Raw genomic sequence first — 22,813 nt, 5'->3', positions numbered from 1 at the left:
GTTATTAATAAGTCCTCAGCCAATGATCGCTGCGAGTGAGCGGGCAGCAGGTTTTCTGAGTGTGTAAAGATGAGTCAGAGCTGCTGCTGGCAGCAGAGGTGATGTGAGGGCCTCCAGAGCAAACATGTTGATTAGAAATGTGCTTTGAGACGATAGCTGCTTCTGCATCTTTCTTTTTAGGCTGCTGCCTATTTTTTATCATGCAACATTTCTTTAAAGGAAAAGTTCGGTATCATTATTTATACCTAAAACTAGTACGTTCACAGTGATTAAATGAATTTAGGGTTAATCAGTAAAAATATTAAAATTAAATAATTTCGTCTTGATCACTGAGTCTGGGAGCGGCCATTTTTGCCCAAATATAGTAGCCCCTCCCTCCTGCCATCTTCCAGCAGTGACGTCACGGTGCGGTAAGCCTAGCGCCATTCTCCCCGCTTTCCAAGCTAAATCAATGGGAACTACTAGACACATCTGCAATCAACAACAATTATTGAAGATTTCCAGAGGACTTCACCATTGAAATTCACCAGAGCTATAGTGAAACTGACAATGCCCACGTGCATGGCAGCTGGATGCTGGAATACATCGGGTAAAATTGAAAAAAAAGAGTTATTCCACCTTTCTGATTCCTGATCCTCCACGGACGGGTTGGTCGTTGGATCGCCAACTTGAAGAGGGAGGATTTGCCATCGAACTTCTGGCCAGAGAAAAAAACCCGTAATATGTAGCCAACATTTGGAAGAAGAATGTTTTCAAGATGACTTGGATAATAGCGCGTTGTGACAAACACCAGATACAGCACTGGGACTTGATCAACAGCCGATACCGCACCGTGACGTCACCAGAGATGGCAAAAGTACTCACTTTCCGTACTTGAGTAAAAGTACAGATACTTGTGTTAAAAAATACTCTGGTAAAAGTGGAAGTACTGATTAAACTTCTTTACTCAAGTAAAAGTAACAAAGTACAGGCTTGTAAATTTACTTAAAGTATAAAAGTAAAAGTAGAAACCACTTTTTTCATGCCGTTGCCTACATTTTAAATGGATGTCTGCCAATAGGACTAGATCTCCGTTGTGTTCATTTTCAATCATCTCGTCGTCCATGCTACTATGCTAACGCCACCGCCACCAAGCTGCAATGATTTGCCGCCAATGAATACCGCCGAATCTGTCGATTCATCTTGTAGCGGTGCGTCAAATGCAACGTAGATTCCCATCCAATTAGATTGAATTTGGTATTGATGACGTGAAAAATAATAACGGTAACTCCATTGAAATGATTCAAAACTAAATTAATGAGACAATTTTTTAAAATGTAAGGAGTAGAAAGTACAGATATTCGTGTAAAAATGTAAGGAGTAGAAGTAAAAAGTTGCCATAAAAATAAGTAGTAAAGTAAAGTAAAAATATCAGAAAAATCTACTTGAGTACAAAGTACTTGTACTTATACTTGTAAGTATTTGTACTTCGTTACTTCCTATCTCTGGACGTCACTAACCAGTAGGTGGCAGTAGTGTTCTTTAGCAAACATGGATGCCTCCAGTAAAGCACATTCACATGAAAATTACTCTGAATTAAAAACACTGATCATTTATTGAACAGGATGGAATCATTTCAGATTTAAAGAACTTTCAGAAGTTTGAATCCTGAATATGACCAAACTTGTTCTTAGAGAATAAACCCGATTTTTTATTTTTTGTTTGTTTTTATATTGCTGAGTCCAGACAATATGAGATATAAAAAAACAAAACAAAAATAAATCCAAATTTATTCTGTAATGACGAATCAGAGAATTTGATGCTCTTTAGATCCAGGGAAGACTGAGAGGAGGATGACGATGGCGCCAAGAATTTTCTTTTTTTTCAGGCTGTTCAGCTTATTTTTATTTTTATGTGTAGTTATAATAATACACAACTACAGAGAAACATGCATACCGGTACATATCACAGTTCTGTTTACTTTGAGTCTTAGAGGTGTTGGATAATAATTTCTAATTCTGGTTTCCATGCTGCTGGGTGTGATAGCAGCCATTAATCCATGGAACTGAGAAATTACAGGTCACTTCAAACGTTCTTAATGAAATGTTTAAGGAAACAGAAAACATTTATCCCAGCAGTTGAAGTTTGCTGTTTTATAATAAAAACTCTAATTATACTAAATGCCAGATGGGGAAAATAACACACTTACAGAGGCTTTTGTACAACTTTCTGTGCCATTTTGGCGCAACAGATGGAAAGAGAGCTGCAAAATGCATTAAAAAGCAATGCTCATATTTTATCAACACAAATGGGAAAATTAATTACGGTGATTATATACAATGAAAAGCTTATGTCTGAATATAATACATAATTACAGTGTTTAGCCTGTTTAAAAGACTAAAAATGGCCTTAAGGTCAAATTTAGTGCCTGAAACATCAAATAGAGCAGCAGGAATGCTGTGAGGATGCAGAAGATTTATTGGAAATAATCCCTGATTGGTACAAAAACTGCGTCATGTGAACTCACCAATCGGAATATTCCGATCGTATTATTAGATGGGTGATTTACAGGGTAGTTACAAAGTGGGCAACAGGTCGATTTAAGGCAAGGCAAGGCAAGGCAAATTTATCTGTATAGCACAATTCAGCACAAAGACAATGCAAAGTGCTTTACATGATTAAAATACAGGAAGATAAAACAGAATCAAAGCAAGTAGGAAAAAATAAAAAATAAATAAAATAAAATAAAAAATACAGAAACAAAAAAAGAATATTAAAAACAGTTGGATTGAAGAAAATATGTTTTAGTTGAACTGTTTAACTAGAGCAGTGGAAGGCAATCATAATCAAATGTGTTTTTAGTCTTGATTTAAAGGAACTCAGGCTTTCCGCACTTTTACAGTTTTCTGGAAGTTTGTTCCAGATAAGTGGAGCATAGGAACTAAATGCTGCTTCTCCATGTTTAGTTCTGGTTCTAGGTCTGCAGAGCAGGCTGGAGCCAGAAGACCTGAGTGGTCTGGAGGGTTGATACACTGATAGCAAGTCTGTGATGTATTTAGGTGCTAAGCCATTCAGAGATTTATAGACTAACAGAAGGATTTTAAAGTCGATTCTCTGAGATACAGGGAGCCAGTGGAAGGACTTTAGAACCGGGGTGATGTGCTCTACTTTCTTAGTCTTAGTGAGGACACGGGCAGCAGCGTTCTGGATCAGCTGCAGCTGTCTGATCCACTTTTTAGGCAGACCTGTGAAAACACCGTTGCAGTAATCAATTCTACTAAAAATAATTTAAGGGAAAAGTCGCTCATATTCAGAATTCAAACTTCTGAAAGTTCTTTAAATCTGAAATGATTCCATCCTGTTCAATAAATGATCAGTGTTTTTAATTCAGAGTAATTTCCATGTGAATGTGCTTTACTGGAGGCATCCATGTTTGTCAAAGAACACTACTGCCACCTACTGGTTAGTGACATTGTCACGGTGCGGTATCGGCTGTTGATCAAGTCCCAGTGCTGTATCTGGTGTTTGTCACAACGCGCTATTATCCAAGTCATCTTGAAAACATTCTTCTTCCAAATGTTGGCTACATATTACGGGTTTTTTCTCTGGCCAGAAGTTCGATGGCAAATCCTCCCTCTTCAAGTTGGCGATCCAACGACCAACCCGTCCGTGGAGGATCAGGGATCAGAAAGGTGGAATAACTCTTTTTTTTCACTTTTCCCCGATGTATTCCAGCATCCAGCTGCCATGCACGTGGGCATTGTCAGTTTCACTATAGCTCTGGTGAATTTCAATGGTGAAGTCCTCTGGAAATCTTCAATAATTGTTGTTGATTGCAGATGTGTCTAGTAGTTCCCATTGATTTAGCTTGGAAAGCGGGGAGAATGGCGCTAGGCTTACCGCACCGTGACGTCACTGCTGGAAGATGGCAGGAGGGAGGGGCTACTATATTTGGGCAAAAATGGCCGCTCCCAGACTCCAGGTGATGGCGACAAAAAGTATTATTTTATTTTATTACTGATTAACGCCAAAATCACAAAATCCCCGCAAACTTATTAGCTTTAAGTATAAATAATGATCCATTGATTATTCCTTGCTGATCGGATTTTTCCTTTAATTAAGCTGAGTCAAATAAAAAATCGCATCTTGATTCATGCAAATCTGGTCTCTTATTAGCTTATTCTAATATTATTCTAATATTGCTGGATTAGACCTGATATAATCAAGACTGTTGCAGCAGCAGGAAGTATTTTAAGTAATTCTATCGGGAATAATTTGCAGACAGTTTATTTGGAAATGGAACCCCATATCGTCTTAATATTAATTCATTCTATGTTAGAAGTTTGATTACATTGGAAATACGTATTTAAACTAAAGTCATTATTGAGGAATAAACTATGTAATTAAATTATAGAATCTAATAAATATTTCAAACAATTATTTGTTAAAATATGCAAAAGTCTACAGTTTGTACTCAACATATTATTAGTTAGCTGCAGATCCATTTATGACTTTAAACACTGACTGACATGTTGTAGTAAGAACCGATTTGAAAGGCAGACATAAAATAACTCACTCTTTGCCATCCTGACATTTTGAATTAATATTTTGCTTCCTGGATGGGAAGCAAAATATCAAACTTGGAAAAAAAGTCCAGTGGATTTTTTAAAACTTTTTTTTGGAAATACTCTTTGACATTTTGCCATAAAATGAATGAATGCATATTTAATAAAAACACAAAAATGTAATAAAATATTTATTTCTTTTTCAGGGTAAACTTAGTTTTATTAATTTGATGCATGCAACTAATATTATTTTAAACTGTCACATTTACAAATTGACGGTTTATTGAAATTGTGGCCTTTCCATACCATTTCCATGATAGTTTTTGGTTTGTAAAACATTTATTTTTTTTGTTTTTATCTCTTATAAAAATAAAGCAGAAACTTTTTCTCACCTCGTTTATGACTTTTTGAGCTGAATGTTTTCTTCAGCTCTACTACTTAGCATGTGTCTGTCTGTCTAGATCAAACCGTCCAACTAAACTAACTGGAATGAAAAAAAAACTCAAAACTGGAAAAATTAAATGAGACCAAAATGTCTGCTTTTGTTTTCTCCAAAATTCTGACAAAAAAGAGAGAAAAAGTACACTTAATGGTTCAATAGCAAACTGGGTTCATGTGCACTTAAAGGATGGAAAACATTTCAATCATTTCTGATTTGCTGCCTGCCTGTCATCCCTCTGTTAAGATCTGAAGGTACTAAAAAGGACCTTTAGTATTTGTTCAGGCGCTGTTGTAGCTGACCTGAAAAAGCTTTGCCATAAATTGTCAAAATGATCTTTTGTTGCAGTTGAATTCACTGAATATATTGTTTTTTAACCTTCGCTGCATCAGGTGATTGATTTAATCAAAGCGGGGACAAGGTCAGCTCGAAAACAATTCTTTTACAATACTTTTTTCTCAGACAATTTACAGTAAGAAATAATGACAGACATTAGGGTAAATATAATGCTTGTTAATGGTAAACATTGTTTAGTGCAGGAGTCTTCAACGTTTTCGAGGCCAAATACCCCCAAACTGATGGGGATGGAGCAGGGACCCCCTAATTATATATATTGTCTGAAATAGTGTTCTATCAACCTGCTCCTATAGTCACTCTATTACAGATGGAGTAATGTAACTAAAGTAATCCCTCCCTGGGATTATTAAAGTATTTCTGATTCCTGGTTGATGGGACAGGTGTTGTGAATGAAACGGTGCCCAGCTAGAAAGAGCTCCTGTGTGTCGCTGAATGTGAGCATTGATGACTGAAAGACATCTTCTGCCTCCATTTATCTGTTTACTACAGTCTGATGGATTCATGTTAATGTGGATTTAAAGACATTTCAATTAGTGGAAAAAATTGCAGGAGGGAATATAAAAAAAAGGAATCAACCAAGATTTTTGCGACCCCCATGCAGGACCTCCTCGGACCCCCTAGGGGTCGCGGACCCCCTGTTGAAGACCTCTGGTTTAGTGCATTTTTTATTTATGTTCAAATTATTTAAATCGAATCGGAACAAGAAATTTAAGTTAATGTTTACCAATCACTTTTTTTGTGATACACATCTGTTAGTATTTCTGAAATTGATTTAATTATTGTTATTATTTGATCATTTCTGAAATTGGAATTCAGGGGCGTGCATCCATAGACACTAGGTGGTGCTAAAGCACTAGGAAGTTTGCCCTTTATCAACGAAAATGCCCTTTTGAAACTCGTTTTTTTTTTTTTTTTTTTTTTTATTAATATTATTAAGATTTTACTGAGGTTGGTTTTGAAATGATCTTTTGAAAACCTGAGCCATTAAAAATGACTGAAACAATGCCCCGAAATGAGCCACCTCCTTGCGCACACGACCAGCCTCTCTCTCTTCCTTTGTCACGTGACCTCGCGCGGTCGCCCGCAGGGCACGCCAGATGCGCAGCATCATAGCAGTTCAGTAAGCGTCTTCAGATAGCAGGAACGGTCGCTTTTTTATAATTAAGTGTTCCACGTGCGCTAAAAAGTGCCTTCCCCCCTCCTCCTGAGCACCTGCCCCCCAAAATGTCTGTGCACGCCTCTGTTGGAATTCTTTTATTTATTATTATTCGTTCCTTTAATTTATTTATTTTCTTTGTTAATTTGATTAATTTATTCTATTTATTAATTTGTTACTATTATTATTGTCTGAAATAAATAAATATTCATCCATTCATTCATTCAAAACTAAGGGACATTTTTAAAATCAGCTAAACAGGCTTTTCTGTACCTGTGCCTTAAGTCTGTATTCAAGTTAGTAATCCCTGGAAAGGTTCACTCCGATGCCGAGAAGATTATTGCCCAGAGTTAATGCTGCAGCAGAGATTGGATTCTTTTCAAACAAAAGTAAAGTACTTGTGCATTCTCGTGTATTCATGAAACATCATCAGCCTCAGCATTAGTTCTGTTCCAATTCACAAGAACAAGAAGATCAAGCGTCATTACTCCGTCCGCCCCGGAAGTACGCTCCGTCCTGCGCATGCACTGACAAAATAACTTCTGAGTAGGCAATACTTTTTTACTCTTTTGTATTTTTCAGGCAAGATTTCCTTTTAAATATTTTTGAATTTGCATAAATATGGCATATTCTGAAAACGTTTAAAAAAGCAATACGTATTCATTTCTTCCAGAAATAAAACAAAAAATTCACCATCAGAGCCAGAGTCTAGCACTTTGATTTCTAAAAAGCTCCTAGCGCCAAATCTAGAGACTTTTTTCTGCTACTGGAGACTTTGGAGACAACATCTAAAAGCAGCGAACTCTGCTCTCCAGAGCGAGTAGATTGGTAACCCCGCCTCCTGCTCTCCTCTATCTTGTCTGCTGTCATGATTCATGCAGCTATTATTTCATCCAAATGAAAAATGGAGAACAGATAAGCAGATCATGGCTTGTCTACAGTGAAAAGAAGGACTGGGTTATTTACTTTGGCCTTTTTGGAAACACAGGAAGGAGCAATCAGCTAAGTGAGCTTAGTGCTTGGAAAAAATCTTTCATTCCTTTAGAGACAGCATGAAAAGTCAGCTGAGTACAAAACATAGAGAGGAAAACAAGAAGAAAAGGGACAAGAAGAGAGGGACACAACCTAGAACAGATAATGGATGTCTATTCTATTAACATTTCTCTATCTGGAGAATGGGGCTGTTTGATGTGTTGTCAATTCAGAGGGCCCCCTGCCTGTGTTAACCTAGGGCCCCACATTTCCTAAATCCGCCCCTGCAAACAACACACAGTTTTTGATTAATTTGCCAAGATAATAATGTACACTGCAAAATTTTTTATCTAAATAAGTCATTTTTTACTTAAAATAAATGCATTTTTCCTTGAATTGAGGAGATAAGTGAGACAATTTCCCAATGGAATAAGAAAAAACAACAGCATTGTCTTATTTCAAGTGCATATTATCTAATTGTCCTATTCTAAGAATAAAAACACTATTTCCACAGGTAAACCATCTTATATATCTGCTCAAATAAAAGGTAAATACACTTAATTTAAGAAATATTGACTTATTTCGAGATTGTTTTTGCAGTGTATAATTAGAATAGAAAAACCTTCTGATTGACATTCAGCAAATGCTCCAATATTAATTAAGCTTAGCTCCGCTATAAAGTCTTGTATCATGAGGAATTGATGTGCTGCTGTTTTCCCTAATTCTTAAAAGAAACGTTTTTTCTTTGTCGGCTCATGAACTGAGCCTCTGCTCTCTTAAAGCGCTGTGTGTTTCGCATCGCTGGGAGACTTTGGGCTGTAAAATCTGAGCTTCCCTCAGACAACTGTAGGCAAAGGCAGATGTCAGTATTTCCTCTCCTACAGCGACTCTCCTTAACATTTCTGTCCTCTGCCTTTCTGTCCGCAGGCGAGCAGTTCGTCCGACAGTCCTCGGGGTCGCCACAGCTTCGTCCAGGAACACTTTCAGGCTCAGTACAGGTGAGAGGAGCTGATAGAAGCCAAAGGAATGCAGAGTATGTCTGCATCAGCTTTGATGTTGTTGGTATCGCTCCCATGGGTGAAACAATGATGCTTATTTCCTTCTGGTTTCACTTAGCGGACGGGTTTCTGGTGAAGGTAGCATGTTTGGGATTTTGTTTGCATTTGGGACGGTGATAGTGATGCATGGCTGGATTTCTGGCTGAAAAAAACGGCTGAAGTGCATTTTTGTTATGGTGTTGAAAAGTTAGGAAATTCTAAATAATATCTGTAGCATTATTATCAATACAAAACCTTTTATGTGTTTATCCTGAATAAACATGTTCAGACACTTGAGAAAATTTTTAACATGCTTGTTTCTTTTTTTTTTTCTACTTGTTATATTTTAAGAATTTCACTGCAGCCTGTTGGTGTTTCTGGCAAATGCATTGGAAGTGAAAATGAGGAGGGAATTACTTTTAAAACCTGGATGCTATGAATTATTCAGGGTTCTTACTGCGTACAGTAGATAAGCTGCTGGGGTTCATTTTTATTTTTTGTTTTTGTAAGTGCAGGGCAATAATAGAGGCCATTAGAGAGAATATCTGTTCAGCTGTTGTGGATGAAAGTAGGTCAGACAGACCTGTTGAGTATCTGTTGGGATTTATCTCCGACTCTGCATCTCGTTGCCTCACTAGCAACATTAAAGGAAAATTCCGGTTTTTAACACTTTTAGCCCATTTTCTGTAGTGTCCAGGATGAAATCGAATGATTTTTTATCGAATGACTTTTTTTAAAATATGCTACTCACCGGGTCGTCAGCGCTGTTCAATGACGTTCCAAAAAAATTTTCGTGAAGAAAAACCGTTCCTGTCTTGTTTTATTTAGCATTTTGTAAATCCCAGAACTATTTTTTCCGATACATCACAACCGCTTATAAACTTCCGCTTCCCGTTCGAATCTGAAGCGTTGCACACTCCAGACCACTAGTTGGCGACGGTATCCTCTACCGTCAAACTCAAAGTCCAATATGTCCTCCTCAAGAATCCACCTTTCGTATTCCATTTTCAGAATTTTTTAAAGTGTTTAACAGAGACGTTAGCACCTCGACGTCGGAGTACACAGAGTGAAGCGAAAAGACTACAACTGTGTAAACAGGCCCCATTTCCGTTTCCGGTGGCGGAGAGATATTGACTATTCCAACAGAACTCAATGGGATTTACAAAATGCTAAATAAAACACTACAGGAACGTTTTTTCTTTACGAAACTTTTTTTGGAACGTCATTGAACAGCGCTGACGACCCGGTGAGTAGCATATTTTAAAAAAAGAACGTTTAAGGTTGTTTTAAGGACATTATCGGACATGCACTATGGAAGCCATTCTGAAGCAGCCAGGGGGGGATTCTGCATGAGCCAAAAAGCAGAGACAGGACCAATTGTCAACATTTTGGTGTCGATCATTCGATTTCATCCTGGTCACTACAGAAAATGGGCTAAAAGTGTTAAAAACCGGAATTTTCCTTTAATTCAATTAAATTCAGTTTATTTATATAGAAAAAAATCATTACACAGCTCATCTAAAGGCACTTTATAGAAACAATTCAACCAGATCATCCAGTCAGATTGATTCAAAGTTTTCTATCTAAGGAAAACCAGCTGATTGCATCGACTCATTGACTCTTCAGCAATCCCTCACACTAAGCATGCTTGTAGCGACAGTGGAGAGGAAAAACTCCCTTTGAACAGGAAGAAACCTCCAGCAGAACCAGGCTCAGTGTGAGCGGCCATCTGCTGAGGCCCACTGGGGTTCAAGGAGGCAGAAGCAGACATAGAAAAAGAAGCATAGATACAAAAGGCAACTGTCAACCAGCTCCACAGGCGGCCCCGTCCAGGAAACACACAGCCAGGCAGACGAGCTCCGAGCCAGCTCCCATGTCAGAGGATGAAGAGAGCACATCCAGTTAGTCACAGTCAGAGAAACAGGACTACACTGGAAAACAATCTGTAAATAAGTAAAACAGTTTTAAATTAAGGGTATTTACCGTTAATTTGAGTAGGTAAATGAGATTGGAATGAGTATTTTTACTCTTAAAATAAGATATTTAGATAAACTTGAAATAAGACAATGCAATTGTGTTTTCCTATTTTAATGTAAAATTGTTGTAAAGCGCTGCTTCATGCTTTATTAGATCTGGTTCTGGAAAAACAAAACTCCATGTTACTTAGCGTATCAATAACGCCAAAACTGACCATTCAGTTGATCATGTGAGCTAACATTGGAAACATCCGGACATGTCAAGGATTGAAGAGAGCACATCCAGTTAGTCACAGTCAGAGAAACAGGACTACACTGGAAAACAGGCCAAGCTCCAACATCTAGAAACAAAGGTGTTGATGGCAGCATTTACAGTTCCATTTTTTGGCTTTTTAAAAGGGGGTTTTTCCTCTCCACTGTCGCTACAAGCATGCTTAGTGTGAGGGATTGCTGAAGAGTCAATGAGTCGATGCAATCAGCTGGTTTTCCTTAGACAGAAAACTTTGTATCAATTTGACTGGATGATCTGGTGAACTGGAAAGTGACCTGAGATGACATGATGTGAATTGGAGCTATAGAAATAAACTGAATAGAATTGACTGGCATGGCTATCGCTGCCCCTGCAGAGTTAGGGACTAATTTCCCCCTTGGATCAGCTTCATAGTCATGTTAGGTCACTTCTTTTATTTAATTTAATTTGCTCAGGCTACTCCTAAGCCCACAGGCCGCCAAATGTTGAATATTGTTGCCATTACTGTCAATAAATAGCAGAAATTTTACACATTCAGTAATAAAATGTCACAGCGGATGATATGGCGGGGTGGTAATTAAGATCTTTTAGCATCGTGAGACCATCCTGATCTGGCGAGCTTTCAAGGTTTCACTCGCAGATCAGTCTGGAGACTCTCCGTTGAAGAAAATTTGGAGCCGTTCACCAAACGAACGTCCAATCAGCGTTGGCTTTGAGGCGGGTTGAGGTGTGACGCAACGAGAAGCGCGACAGTTCAGTCTAAAGAACATGGCGGCTTCAGCCGATGAAACTAGCGTTAGCGTGGCTATCGAGCAAGTTTTATGGGAATTACAGAGTATTTCTTCACTGAAAGAAGAGCAAAACACTGCTCTGGAGGCTTTTCTCAGAGGAAAAGATGTTTTGCTCTTCTCCCGACTGGTTTAAGCAAGAGTTTGATCTATCAATTGGCTCCTCTTCGTCGTCGCTCTGTTAGTACGTCATATGCTTCGTTGATCTGATTGGTTTATATGGCCCGTCTATCACCAACATAGGCCAATCAGCTAACCAGTATTTTCGCCCCTTCCCAAAATTACTTCAACGGAAGGTTTCCAGATGGATATGCGGAGAAAATCCATCTGGTGGAGTCAGGTTAGTGATCTTTAAGATTTTTTAAGAAGGGGCATGCAGCACTGTTAGTGATTTCAAATAGAAACTTTGTTCTTATGTGAAAGCCTTTATTCTAATTATTCTTGAATTAGAAGAATTTAACTGGGAAATTTCAATTGGTTCATTTGAAGTTCTGTGTAGTTTTTGATAAAAATGATTCTACTCATAATTATTCAGACTGGGAGATAAAATTTTAAAGCATATTTCTTGTAACTGAGGTTCTTTTAATGGTTTGATTGGTGCAGAATTTGGAGAACATGCTAAAGGTTGGGGGGGTGGGTTGGGGGGGGGTATCTTTCTGCTGTAAAGAAGGTAAATCTTTGCAGTGATATTTTCACAGAGTCTCAGTGGAACGAATCCAACCCTCTCCCTCCACATGCTTTGTTATTTTTCTCAGCTTCCAGCGAAGCCTCAGCTGACTGGTTTCCAGGTGCAGAGGAAGTTACTTCCTGGTGGCTCCCACTCACTTAATGACTAATAGATATTTTGGATGTTTGAGAATTTGTTTTCCGCTCCAGGTTTCATCCATCCTACCCAAGTGCCAACATGCAAATTCATTTCTATTTGTATTTCTGTGTCCAAAGCAGCTTTTTAAAAATCTGCTATTGCCCAGAGACTGTGGCTAGTGGAGCCATTGCTCCCTTCCAAAGATGTTCCTGTTTTACTGTTTTTATTGATTTTTTTTCCCCCTGTATCCCCTGCTCGCTCGCCCGCCTTCCTCTCACTCTCTTCCTATAACACCTGCTCATTCTCAGGCTCTTCCTGCTTCTTTCCTCTCCAGTCTAAATATCTGACAGTGATTTTTCTCAAAGGAGTTTGGTGGAGATGTCTGATATGAATAAATGTTTATGATTAGAGCTGGGGGCCATCTTGTGAATTGAGCTACAGACGCTCTTTGTCAAAACCTTCCTCTCATCTCCTTCTGTTTGGTGATTTTATTCTTAATGGCAGATGAGATGCAGAGAAAAGACTCGAGCTCCGTATCTTTCTAGTAAGCCAGATATGGGAAGAATATTTGTTCCTACAGTTCTGTTTATTTAAATAATGCTGCAGTACGTTTGCATGGATGCTCATTATCAGAGATGGGAAGTAACGAAGTACAAATACTTCGTTATACTTCGTTACTGTACTCAAGTAGATTTTTCTGATATTTTTACTTTACTTTACTACTTATTTTTATGGCGACTTTTTACTTCTACTCCTTACATTTTAAAAAATTGGCTCGTTACTTTAGTTTTGAATCATTTCAATGGAGTTACCGTTATTATTTTTCACGTCATCAATACCAAATTCAATCTAATTGGATGGGAATCTACGTTGCATTTGACGCACCACTACAAGATGAATCGACAGATTCGGCGGTATTCATTGGCGGCAAATCATTGCAGCTTGGTGGCGGTGGCGTTAGCATAGTAGCATGGACGACGAGATGATTGAAAATGAACACAACGGAGATCTAGTCCTATTGGCAGACATCCATTTAAAATGTAGGCAACGGCATGAAAAAAGTGGTTTCTACTTTTACTTTGATACTTTAAGTAAATTTACAAGCCTGTACTTTGTTACTTTTACTTGAGTAAAGAAGTTTAATCAGTACTTCCACTTTTACCAGAGTATTTTTTAACACAAGTATCTGTACTTTTACTCAAGTACGGAAAGTGAGTACTTTTGCCATCTCTGCTCATTAAGCATTTCATCTTTAGAGATCTACTATACTACTACTACTATATATATTTGTTTTAAAGTTTCGATTCACAAAATATGTTTGAAAAGAATGAAATTTCATAAAAAAATACGATCTAAAAAATGGGAAAATATAAAATCTAAAGAATAAAATCGAGAAATTGGCAAAATAAAATTTTGAAAATAAAACTAAATATCAAACCATGTACTTTTTTTTTTATTTTGTTAAAAAAAACCTCTTTAAATTGTTTATTGGATTAAGAAGTCCTGAACTTTTTTTTTATTCATTTATTTATTTATTTATTCAATTATTTATTTCTTTATTTATATACTATGTATTTTATTTATTTATTTAAAAATTTTTTCTATGTATTTATTCGACAGGGACACAAACCATGTTTAGCTCATTTTGATCCGTTTTCCGCAGGCACAGGCAGGAAACACATATTCTTTATATTATTTTTATATTTATTTTTTCTATGTGTTCTTTGCTTTTTTTTTTTTTTAACAGGTGTTGCTACTCTTGTTTCATGCATGTGGGTTGCTTCGTTGTAATTGTGCAGGGAGTTTTGCAGTTGTTGTGGACGCTGCAGTGAACATAGAGCAGAAAAACTTTGCTTTCTGTAATTTTGGAACAAATTTCGCTCCATAGGTTTACAGCTGAGGAGCAAAGAGGACATGAACGTCTCAGCAGGCTGATAGAAGAATTATCTTCTTTTGGCTTTTTGAGGTTTTTCCTTTTTTTTCCACTTTAACTAAGTTAAAAAAAAAAAAAAAAAAAGAAGGATTTCTGTTTCTGCCTTATGGACGAATAATTGACTAACTGAAGGTCCAACAACCAACATGCTGCCAGTGTAGGAAATATTGGAAAAACTCTGAAAAGTAGAAGCTCGTCTTTTAATCGAAGGTTTACCTGCGATCTGAGCTGCCAGCAGCAGCAGGACGACGGGGGCGGTTCTGATCATGATTCTGCAAAAAAACAAAAACAACAAAACAACAAAAATGACTTTTCAGAAAAATAAAATGTTTTAAACCTTGGATTTAAGTTTATTTTCCTAAATTTTGTCAAATTATATAATCAGATTACATTTAGGGTTATCATAGCAACGTGATGTTACGTAATACACTTTATCTTTTTTTTTTTTTTTCAATACACTTTAAGTTATTGCAAACCCTCTTAATTTGGCTCAGATAATAAATATGTTATTTTTTCATTAAAATTGTAAAAAAAAAAAAAAAAGAAAAGAGATCTACTATAACCTAGACTTTGTTTTCAAGTTTGAAGACGTTTCTCTTCCCATCCAGGAAGCTTTTTCAATTGAAAATTTCAGAAATACCTTTGAGTTCCAGGTTTTATAGAGTGGACCAAAAAAGGCTGATCTGTTCCAAACAGGAACAGATCAGATGAAGCTACTATGATACTAAAAAGCAGAGAGAGCAGAACGTTAGAGATTGAACTATTCTGCAAAGTGGGAGAATAGAGATAGAATGAAGCAGAATGATGAAAAAGGGGTCCCTATGTCCTCCGGCAGTCTAAGCCTATAGCAGCAGAACTATAGAGATAGCTCAGGATAACCTGAGCCACTCTAACTATAAGCTTTATCAAAAGTTGTTGGTTCTTACATTTTTCTAATAAAGGTTTTGTAGGAATCTACCTTTTAAAAGGCCTCCAGAGTTTCTGATTATTTAATGTATGGAACAATGCTGTTGATTTATTGCGTTTCCTCAAGTTAACTTATCATAAATTGTTTTATATCTCCAAGAAAAGCACCGCTGATGTGATTTCTTTTCTCTCTCTTGCATGGTTTTGGTATTTACTGTAACATTGTTTATGCAGTAACTGATCCGTGTTGCTTTCTGCTGATCCTGCGCCTTCAGCTCTCATATAGCACAGCAAGCTTTCATCTTCTGAGATCATGTCTTAAGGGGCTTTTATGTTTTTCTAAAGATACAGCGAGACTGAGATGTACTCTTAGTGACCTCTTTGAGGGAACTATTAAGCCTAGTTGCAACCAAAATATTTCCAGACACTGACCTTTTATTTGGATTCTTGATGCCTTGCCGCCCGCAGAGCTTCCCTTAAGCTCAGCTTTACAAGCGTTTTCCGTCCTGCCGACAAACCAACTCCCCTTGAAGCTGATTCTGAGGCTGGTGCTGGCCAGTTACTGCATGGCGTTCTGTTTTTCCTGCTTTTCCTTTTTTAAACTTGATTGTAAATAAAAAAGGTCATCGCAATGTGAAATAGAGCAGCAGACTTTTGGTATAAAAGCACCTTTTTAGCCGATCTAAAAAAGGGAAGAAAAGAAAAGGCAGCTTTTCAAATTAGAAGAATAAGTGAAGAAAGGAAAAATGTTCTTCTTTCACAGCAGTTTAAACAGATATGATGTTTATGCAGGAATGAGTAACTGTAATTTAATGATTTTTAATGCTCTTAGAAATAATTTTAATGCCATAGATATATATCTATATGTATCCATAAATATAGAGATATATCGAGATATATGTATATAAACATATATATGACACACACAGACATACATGTACCGGCAAAATCTAGTTCTGCACAAATATGTTGCGATATATTATATCTGATGAAATTGTTTTTATAAAAGTTTTTTTTTTTAAATACAGCATTTTAAATGCAATGATAATCACATTTGATGCATTTTAATGCAAATTAAGGCCTTAATTTAAAATATAATAATTCAATGACTATTAATGATTTTTAATGACCCGCGGGAACCCGTAAGTGAAGTGAACATAAACTGGGTTATCATCATAAGAGCGGACATCAGGTATGAAGAAATCCATTATCTACTTTAGGGGGAACCAATTAAAAATCAGCGGGTCAGAATAAAAAAAAATCATCAACCATTAAAGGTCCAGAGACATTTTTAATTATAATCTGTTACTTTAAACATAATTTAACACTGAAATAAAATGAGGTGTTTATGGATCAAAGTTATACATTTAATTTTTCAATAAAAAGATATAAAAATATTTTAAAAAATATAAGTGTTTTTTTTAAGTAGAGAACAACGAACAACAATCTATCAGTTTGGTTTGTAGATAATTTCCTGATTCCCATATTTTCTCAAACCCCTGAACTGATGGTTTGTTATTTTCTTTCTTTTTTCTGTCTTAATGTTGGCAGTGGGCTTTAGGCTGCCCTGCAAGGCTTTAAACCTGGGTTTAACCGGAGACTAAGCCATTCTCAAGCACATATCAAGGAGCTCATTTTGAGCCTGGATCCAGATTTATTGTTGATTCTGTTCATGGTGGAGAATCCTGCTTCACAGCAGCAGGTTGAGCCAAACATCCTCTAAATGTGCAGGGTCATCTTTGAGCACGCCATTTCACTTTTCTTTCACCAGTTCACCGCAGTTCTTCCAGCAGTCCACACTTTCTCTGCTCTCTTTTTCTCATGGTCTTCTCCTTCTTTCCCATCGCCCGGCTTGCCACAGGTTTGCCTGCTGTGTCTAAAAGTAGCAGCAGCAGCAACCCAGACTGACAGCTCATTGGCTCATTTGGATCACGTGCAGCCTGGAGCCGGACGCTCCCCAGGGCTTTACCGTATTAACAGGAGAAGAGGCGCAAGTGAAGTTAGACACTGCCGTCAGACAACATGCCGTAATTTATAAATGTTTAAAATCAGGTTGGGTCTGAATTAGCCAGCAGGTGGATCCGGATCCGGACCGCGGTCCGCTAATCCGTGACCTCTGATCTAGTTCTTACAGTAGGCATAAAAAACACACAAACCTTGGTATGTGAAAGGCCAAGGTGACCAATCACTTTTAAAGCCAATGATGTTTCCTTATTACCTGACTCCGCCAGATGGATTTGCTCCGCATATCCATCTGGAAACCTTCCGTTGAAGTAATTTTGGGAAGGGGCGAAAATACTGGTTAGCTGATTGGCCTATGTTGGTGATAGACGGGCCAAATAAACCAATCAGATCAACGAAGCATATGACGTACTAACAGAGCGACGACGAAGAGGAGCCAATTGATAGATCAAACTCTTGCTGAAACCAGTCGGGAGAAGAAAAAAAAACATCTTTTCCTCTGAGAAAAGCCTCCAGAGCAGTGTTTTGCTCTTCTTTCAGTGAAGAAATACTCTGTAATTCCCATAAAACTTGCTCGATAGCCACGCTAACGCTAGTTTCATCGGCTGAAGCCGTCATGTTCTTTAGACTGAACTGTCGCGCTTCTCGTTGCATCACACCTCAACCCGCCTCAAAGCCAACGCTGATTGGACGTTCGTTTGGTGAACGGCTCCAAATTTTCTTCAATGGAGAGTCTCCAGACTGATCTGCGAGTGAAACCTTGAAAGCTCGCAAGATCAGGATGGTCTCACGAGGCTAGTTTCCTTATACAAAAGCAATGCAGTGGAGTCACAGATGTAAGAAAAGGGGCAACTTCAAACGGCTTTTATTGCGGTATGACCCTAGCTGCTGTAAAAAAAAAAAAAAAAAAGAGTAGACAAAAAGAAAAATAAAGAAGTTTTTTGGTGTCAGCAGATTGAGCGTCATGTCTTCTAGGAAGTGTGTTGGTGGTGGGCGTGAACGCAGGGAGGATCCATCACTCACCTTCTGGCTCACCCTATGATGGGGATGAAGTCTGGAGGAGAACTGACGGTTTCCTCCTGTGAACCCCTTTATACCAAAACGCTGCCAATACGCCATTATACAGTAGCTGGAAGTTAGAAACACGTTCAGCGCTCGTCTGGAACACGTCAGATACGCTGATATGCGTTGGAGAGAAGCTCTGGATAAGTTACGTAGAACTTAGTAAGAGGTATGGATAAACAAGACGCCACAACCGATGAGTAACTTAGACTGAACGTATGTCATCGATCAGATAACTGACATGAACTGACGGCCCACGGATGGTATACCCTTATATCTGACCCATAGCTAATCCAAGGTATGCCAGCGTTTTTGCCAGGTTTGTCGTACGTCAGACATTAGCTGGTCTAGATCATCAAGGTGTGACAGGAGCTTAAGTATTTTTTGAGTATCTTTTTGGTGGGTAATAATAACTTTCTCCTCTACTCTGTTTCCAGGAAGCTGTTTGGTCCTTTGTTCCTTTTGGTTCAGCTTAGCTTTATAATCCTCTGTTGCTGTACACTCACCGGCCACTTTATTAGGTACCCCATGCTAGTAACGGGTTGGACCCCCTTTTGCCTTCAGAACTGCCTCAATTCTTGGTGGCATAGATTCAACAAGGTGCTGGAAGCATTCCTCAGGGAGTTTGGTCCATATTGACATGATGGCATCACACAGTTGCAGCAGATTTGTTGGCTGCACATCCATGATGCGAATCTCCCGTTCCACCACATCCCAAAGATGCTCTATTGGATTGAGATCTGGTGACTGTTGAGGCCATTTGAGTACAGTGAACTCATTGTCATGTTCAAGAAACCAGTCTGAGATTATTCCAGCTTTATGACATGGCGCATTATCCTGCTGAAAGTAGCCATCAGAAGTTGGGTACATTGTGGTCATAAAGGGATGGACATGGTCAGCAACAATACTCAGGTAGGCTGTGGCGTTGCAACGATGCTCAATTGGTACCAAGGGGCCCAAAGAGTGCCAAGAAAATATTCCCCACACCATGACACCACCACCACCAGCCTGAACCGTTGATACAAGGCAGGATGGATCCATGCTTTCATGTTGTAGACGCCAAATTCTGACCCTACCATCCGAATGTCGCAGCAGAAATCCAGACTCATCAGACCAGGCAACATTTTTCCAATCTTCTATTGTCCAATTTCCATGAGCTTGTGCAAATTGTAGCCTCAGTTTCCTGTTTTTAGCTGAAAGGAGTGGCACCCGGTGTGGTCTTCTGCTGCTGTAGCCCATCTGCCTCAAAGTACCACGTACTGTGCGTTCAGAGATGCTCTTCTGCCCACCTTGGTTGTAACGGGTGGTTATTTGAGTCACTGTTGCCCTTTTATCAGCTCCAACCAGTCTGGCCATTCTCCTCTGACCTCTGGCATCAACAAGGCATTTCCGCCCACAGAACTGCCGCTCACTGGATGTTTTTTCTTTTTCGGACCATTCTCTGTAAACCCTAGAGATGGTTGTGCGTGAAAATCCCAGTAGATCAGCAGTTTCTGAAATACTCAGACCAGCCCTTCTGGCACCAACAATCATGCCACGTTCAAAGTCACTCAAATCACCTTTCTTCCCCATACTGATGCTCGGTTTGAACTGCAGGAGATTGTCTTGACCATGTCTACATGCCTAAATGCACTGAGTTGCCGCCATGTTATTGGCTGCTTAGAAATTAAGTGTTAACGAGCAGTTGGACAGGTGTACCTAATAAAGTGGCCGGTGAGTGTATATTTCATTCCATCATGGCAGATATCAGCCCTTAGGACTGAATCTGGACGCCACTGTTTTGGAGATTTAATGATATTCCACAGATGTGAGGAACTCAGGGCAGATATTAGTAGTTTATAGATTGTATTAAGGTGTTATTTGTTGCCATGTGGCCAAGTTGTTCAGTAGGATGAGTCTCAAAGCAGAGCTGTTGTTTCTATGTGGTAACAGATTCAACCTTAAACCTCTATTCTATAGTGAAAGAATGAGGAGAGTCAAGGCCCTCCTGTTTTCTTTTTGGTTTGTTTTTGAATAATAAATAATGATCAAAGTAGTTTTTTTTTGTATTTTTATGCTGAAGTTCTTCCCAGGTGGTGTAGAATCTATAGCAGGTGGTTCTACACAACATTACAAATGAGAACAGCAACTTTTAAACAGCGTCCACAGGGATATATAATACATCGATATAATCTGTGTCTCTGCTTCTGTCTCCTTGAACCCCAGTGGGCCTCGGCAGATGGCCGCTCACACTGAGCCTGGTTCTGCTGGAGGTTTCTTCCTGTTCAAAGGGAGTTTTTCCTCTCCACTGTCGCTACAAGCATGCTTAGTGTGAGGGATTGCTGAAGAGTCAATGAGTCGATGCAATCAGCTGGTTTTCCTTAGATAGAAAACTTTGAGTCAATCTGACTGGATGATCTGGTTGAACTGGAAAGTGACCTGAGATGACATGATGGGAATTGGAGCTATAGAAATACACTGAATAGAATTTCATCAGGTGGTTTCTGAAAGTTACAGTTTCTTTAAAATTACTCAGAAAATTACACAGAAATGTACATAGATCAGAAAATCTAATTCGTACTTTTGAATACTTTAGTATTTTCATAAGTGAGTACTTCAGTACTTTAACTTTTGTAGATGTTTGAGTTACTTTTACTTGTAATTGAGTAAGATTTGACTGTGTAGTATTAATACTGTTGCATACTTTGTCCATCACTGTTTGAAACGGACTACTTCTAGTAGACTAGTTTTTTTTTTTTTTTTTTTAGAAATGCCCCTTATTTTTGACGTCCCCTTATTAATTTTTTTTTTTTTACAATTTTTTATATTGCTTATATTGCTGATGTATTCAAAGTGGATAAATGTAAGATATCGAACTCTTGATGTCTTTATTAAGGAAAACTGAAAGAACAATTGGTTAAAACTAGTGTTGCACCGATACTGCCTTAAAGGAATAGTACACCCAAAACATGATTAGCCTTCATTTTCTACTCACCCCCATGCTGAACAACACTCTGGAGTACTTTTTTGATATCTCAAATGCATCTGGAGATCTGGGAGGCTTCTTGCTGTCTGCTGACATTCAAATAGTGGAGGTCTATGGCGCCCGAGGCAGAAAGGTCCATAAAAGTCCACAAAAAACGTGTTAATATTCCTCCATACTGCTCGTCCAATGTATTCCAAGTGTCCTGAGTGGGTAGCGTCCATAATTTACTCGAAAAGAAGTCATTTAGAATGTTTTTAGAGCATAAACAGTAGTGTATAGGATTTCCTAAATCCTATACACTACTGGGGGTGAAAGAAAATGAAGGCTAATCATGTTTTGGGTGTACTATTCCTTTAAAATGGTGGTATCGGTATCAGTATCGGCGAGTACCAGCCAATAGGCACAGATACCATTTTTAGAGCCATAAGTTTCTTCAACTATTGTCACACATTCCTGGTAGGCAATAAAAAGTTCTACTGGATTCACTTTTTCCTGCTTCAGCAGCAGCTTGACATGAAGCCATGATGGCAATTATTTTACATTATTATGGTATCGGTATCGGCCGATACTGCACAGCCAGGTATCGGGTATCGGTATCGGGGCCAAAAAATGGCATCGGCGCAACACTAGTTAAAACATTGTAGAGATGACACACGTTATACATTTTAAACCGAGCACTGTAAAGTTTTAGTAATAAATTAATTTAAAAGCATCTGAGCTACTATTTCCCCTGAAAGAACAAGTTTCTTATTTGAGTAACTAAAGTTTTACATCCTAAAAACTGATCTTAGTAAATCCCAGATCTAAATGGAGTCTAAAGGGCTGGTTATCCTCCTGCAGCAGTGTGTCACAGTTAGCTTGTTGCTGTAGTCTGAGCTGTTATTCCACGCCACAACGCAAGAGGAACTAGCTAGGATTGTGGGCGTCCGTGTGACGGTTTGACGAGCTCGTTCGCCATCTTCAATCCCTGATCCAACGCCGGACGACACACAGTTCACCCATGAGTGTTCCCCAAAGACGACTGGTCGTGGCGCTGCGTGTTTTGGCTTCAGGTGCAAACCAACAAACCGTCGCACAGAGCTACAAACTAGCGTCCTGCACGGTGTCTGGGTATCTGCGTTCACTGTGACACGCGCAGACGACTTGTTTTCTGAGCATAAACCAGGCTGTAGTTTATCTCTCCTATTGCATTTTCTAAAAGAGATAAATATCTTTATGATCAGATCTCCATTAAAAGCAGAAATCAGTAATAGCCAATAAATTACTATCAGTATTTTTCTGTTTTTGAACTTTGACTTTTTGTGTTTGTTTTAGACCCTGAATGTTTTCTTAGTTTGTGTTTCCTCCTTTAAACCCTTTAGGTTTTCCTCTGCCTCAGAGTGTCAGGATATAGATTCCTCCTGATAGAAGCTCAAAGGATGGGTTCCTATCCTCCTGTCAGTCCTCTGCTCTTATCATCTCCTCTTCTGTCGGCTTTTAAACCTTGATGCCTCCCATCTCGGCCCTTTTCTCTGTCAGCTTTACTTCCTTTCTCTGTCAGCTCATCTACGACTGTCCGGCTGCCAGAAGTCTGTCATTTCTTTCCACCCTGTTGTCTCTCAACTTCTGTCTTTCCTTCCGACTGTTTCCTTTGACGTCTTTCCAGACCTTTAGTTTTTTTA

At 38.6% G+C, this 22,813-nt stretch overlaps 1 protein-coding gene across 1 annotated transcript in view; it reads left to right on the top strand.

Moving 5' to 3' along the window:
• usp43a (ubiquitin specific peptidase 43a) overlaps positions 1-22,813 on the top strand; it is a 190,538-nt gene that overhangs the window by 59,391 nt on the left and 108,334 nt on the right. Inside the window, exon 4 of the mRNA XM_038269632.1 lies at positions 8,396-8,466. Coding sequence (XP_038125560.1) covers positions 8,396-8,466 — 71 coding nt within the window. The remainder of the gene's footprint in view (positions 1-8,395; positions 8,467-22,813) is intronic.

Source organism: Cyprinodon tularosa, unplaced genomic scaffold (assembly GCF_016077235.1).
Source record: "Cyprinodon tularosa strain WSP-4 unplaced genomic scaffold, ASM1607723v1 ctg732, whole genome shotgun sequence".
Taxonomy (NCBI): Eukaryota; Metazoa; Chordata; class Actinopteri; order Cyprinodontiformes; family Cyprinodontidae; genus Cyprinodon; species Cyprinodon tularosa.
The sequence above is the reverse complement of the archived record's forward strand: the minus strand, read 5'-3'. Positions and strand labels throughout refer to the sequence as shown.